General features: G+C 37.5%; 1 protein-coding gene across 1 annotated transcript; it reads right to left on the bottom strand.

Moving 5' to 3' along the window:
• Positions 1–233: 233 nt before the first annotated feature.
• Positions 234–1,426, bottom strand: LOC132039218 (large ribosomal subunit protein uL22y-like). The gene is made up of 2 exons (XM_059429752.1): positions 1,310–1,426; positions 234–539 (listed from the first exon to the last, which is right to left on the bottom strand). Exons 1-2 carry the CDS (start codon positions 1,424–1,426, stop codon positions 234–236), a joined length of 423 nt encoding a protein of 140 aa, XP_059285735.1.
• Positions 1,427–2,193: the final 767 nt, after the last annotated feature.

Genomic DNA, 2,193 nt, shown 5'->3' with positions numbered 1-2,193 from the left:
TGTATCTTGGCTTGGTAAACCTCTGATGGTATGTTTTTTTTTTGATCCACCAAGGAAAAAATTCCAGCAACCAAGCCATAGAATAAGGCAACATCCAACTCAAGTTTTGGAAAAGTAAGAATATGCAAAACCAAATTTACGGAGGAACATGGTTCAATCTGCCAAAATTGTTTCATAACAGAGACTATAACGACATTAAAACTTAACATCTTCTGCATTCCGGTATTCATTGCTTACGCCTTTGTCTTTCTAGAAGCCAACTGTGTCTCCGGCTCCTTCTTGACGGACTCTTCCTTCTCAGACAATGTCAACTCAATATGGCAAGGGTGAGACATATAGGGGTTGATTCGTCCATGTGCTCGGTACGTGCGGCGCCTCTGTTTTTGTGCTTCATTTACTTGGATGTGAGAAATGAAAAGTGAATCCACATCCAAGCCTTTAACCTCAGCATTGCTCTCAGCATTTTTGAGTAAATCTAGAATAAACCTACTTGATTTCACAGGCCAACGTCCTTGACCATTTGAATGGCGATTCTTTGCCTGAGCAGTACGACCAACCCCACGACAAAAGCGTGTGAACGGGATGGCTTGTTTGATGGTGATGAAATGGAGGAGAGGGGTGGGGAAATGAAGAAGAAAGGGACGGGTGGGGGTTGGGGGTGAAGAAGAAAAGGGGGATGTGGTGGTGGTCTGGGGGTGGGGGCTGGCGGGCAGGTGGTGCTGGTGGTGTGAAGGATTTGGGGGGTGGGGGTAGCGTGAAGGTGGAAGGGGGCGGGGGGGGGGGGGGGGGGGATGGGGATGGTGTGGTGAAATGAAAAAGAAGAGGGAAAATTAGTTTTTAAAATTTTTAATTTTGTTAATAAAGTAAATAAAGCAAAATTGTGAAAGAATAAATAAAATAAATAAAAATTAGAGAATTTTTTGACGTGGCACTGACATGGATTGACGTGGTACTGACGTGGACTGACGTGGCATTGACGTGGGGAGAGAGTGTGTACACTCTCCCCTAATGCAACTGGTCATATTATATCAGGGAGCAAAAAATATCACTTTTAAATATATTAGGTGTGTAATAGGTCGCTCGTATAGTTTAGGTGTGATATCGACTTTTCGGGTATAGTTCAGGGGGGTTTTGATGTATTAAGCCTTTATTCTTATTACTGGTTGTAATGAATATTATAACAACAAGAACATACCTAGTGTATGATCTTCATAGGTGGGTCTGTGGAGGATAGAGTGTACGCAGACTTTATAATCGGTAGTAACAGAAATCAAAGGACAAGAAAGTACGAGTGTAATATTAATACTACCGGTATGTAAGGAGAAACAAGTATTCTGCAACAAACTGCCCACCAAGCCTGTCCAGCAGGAGCGCGAGAAAACGTTCGAGAACCTTCTAACCTTCTATCATAATCTGCGACCTCCATATCCTCCTATTTAATTCATATTAGAAGTAATTATTTTGTGTGTAATTGGTCTTTTATGACCACCTGCCTTTTGTTGAAGAAAAAATTACATGTATTGTATTTTATCGATATTTTATGAAAAAGGATCATATAATTAAAATAATAATTATAAATGAGTCATAAAATTGATCTCTTATCATTGCTGTGAGAGAAAGAAATTTTTTTTTTTTTTTTTTTTTTTCATCCAGAGAAAGAAATCTTTACACTTCATTTTAGTAACAAAATCCAAAATAAAAGCCTAAACGGAAAAGGGTCAAAAATACCCCTGAACTATTCGAAATAGATCATATATACCCTCCGTTTGCATTTGGTAGCAAAAATACCCTCGCCATCTATACAAAGGACCACAAATCCCCCTCGCATTAACGGACCAGTTGAAAAGCTGACAGGGCATGCCCACGTGTAAAAAAACTTCCACGTGGCCATCCACGGAGGGTATATATGATCTATTTCGAATAGTTCAGGGGGTATTTTTGACCCTTTTCCGTACTTTCTTTATTATCATGTTTAAAAAATGTTTTACTTTTTTATTAAAAATAATTAAATTTTAATCTTATCATTCACTCTTAAATCTTTGTAAAATATTTTTTACTCACACAAAAGTATATGACATATTTTAGATTATACATTTAATACGTAATAAAATCTTTTTTATTTATTTATTAAATTCCGTATTTAATCAAATATTTGCAAATGAATTAAAACAGAAAAAAAAAAGTTAAAGGGCT

The sequence above is a fragment of the Lycium ferocissimum genome, chromosome 12 (assembly GCF_029784015.1).
Source record: "Lycium ferocissimum isolate CSIRO_LF1 chromosome 12, AGI_CSIRO_Lferr_CH_V1, whole genome shotgun sequence".
Classification (NCBI taxonomy): Eukaryota; Viridiplantae; Streptophyta; class Magnoliopsida; order Solanales; family Solanaceae; genus Lycium; species Lycium ferocissimum.
This window is presented reverse-complemented; position numbering and strand designations above follow the sequence as displayed.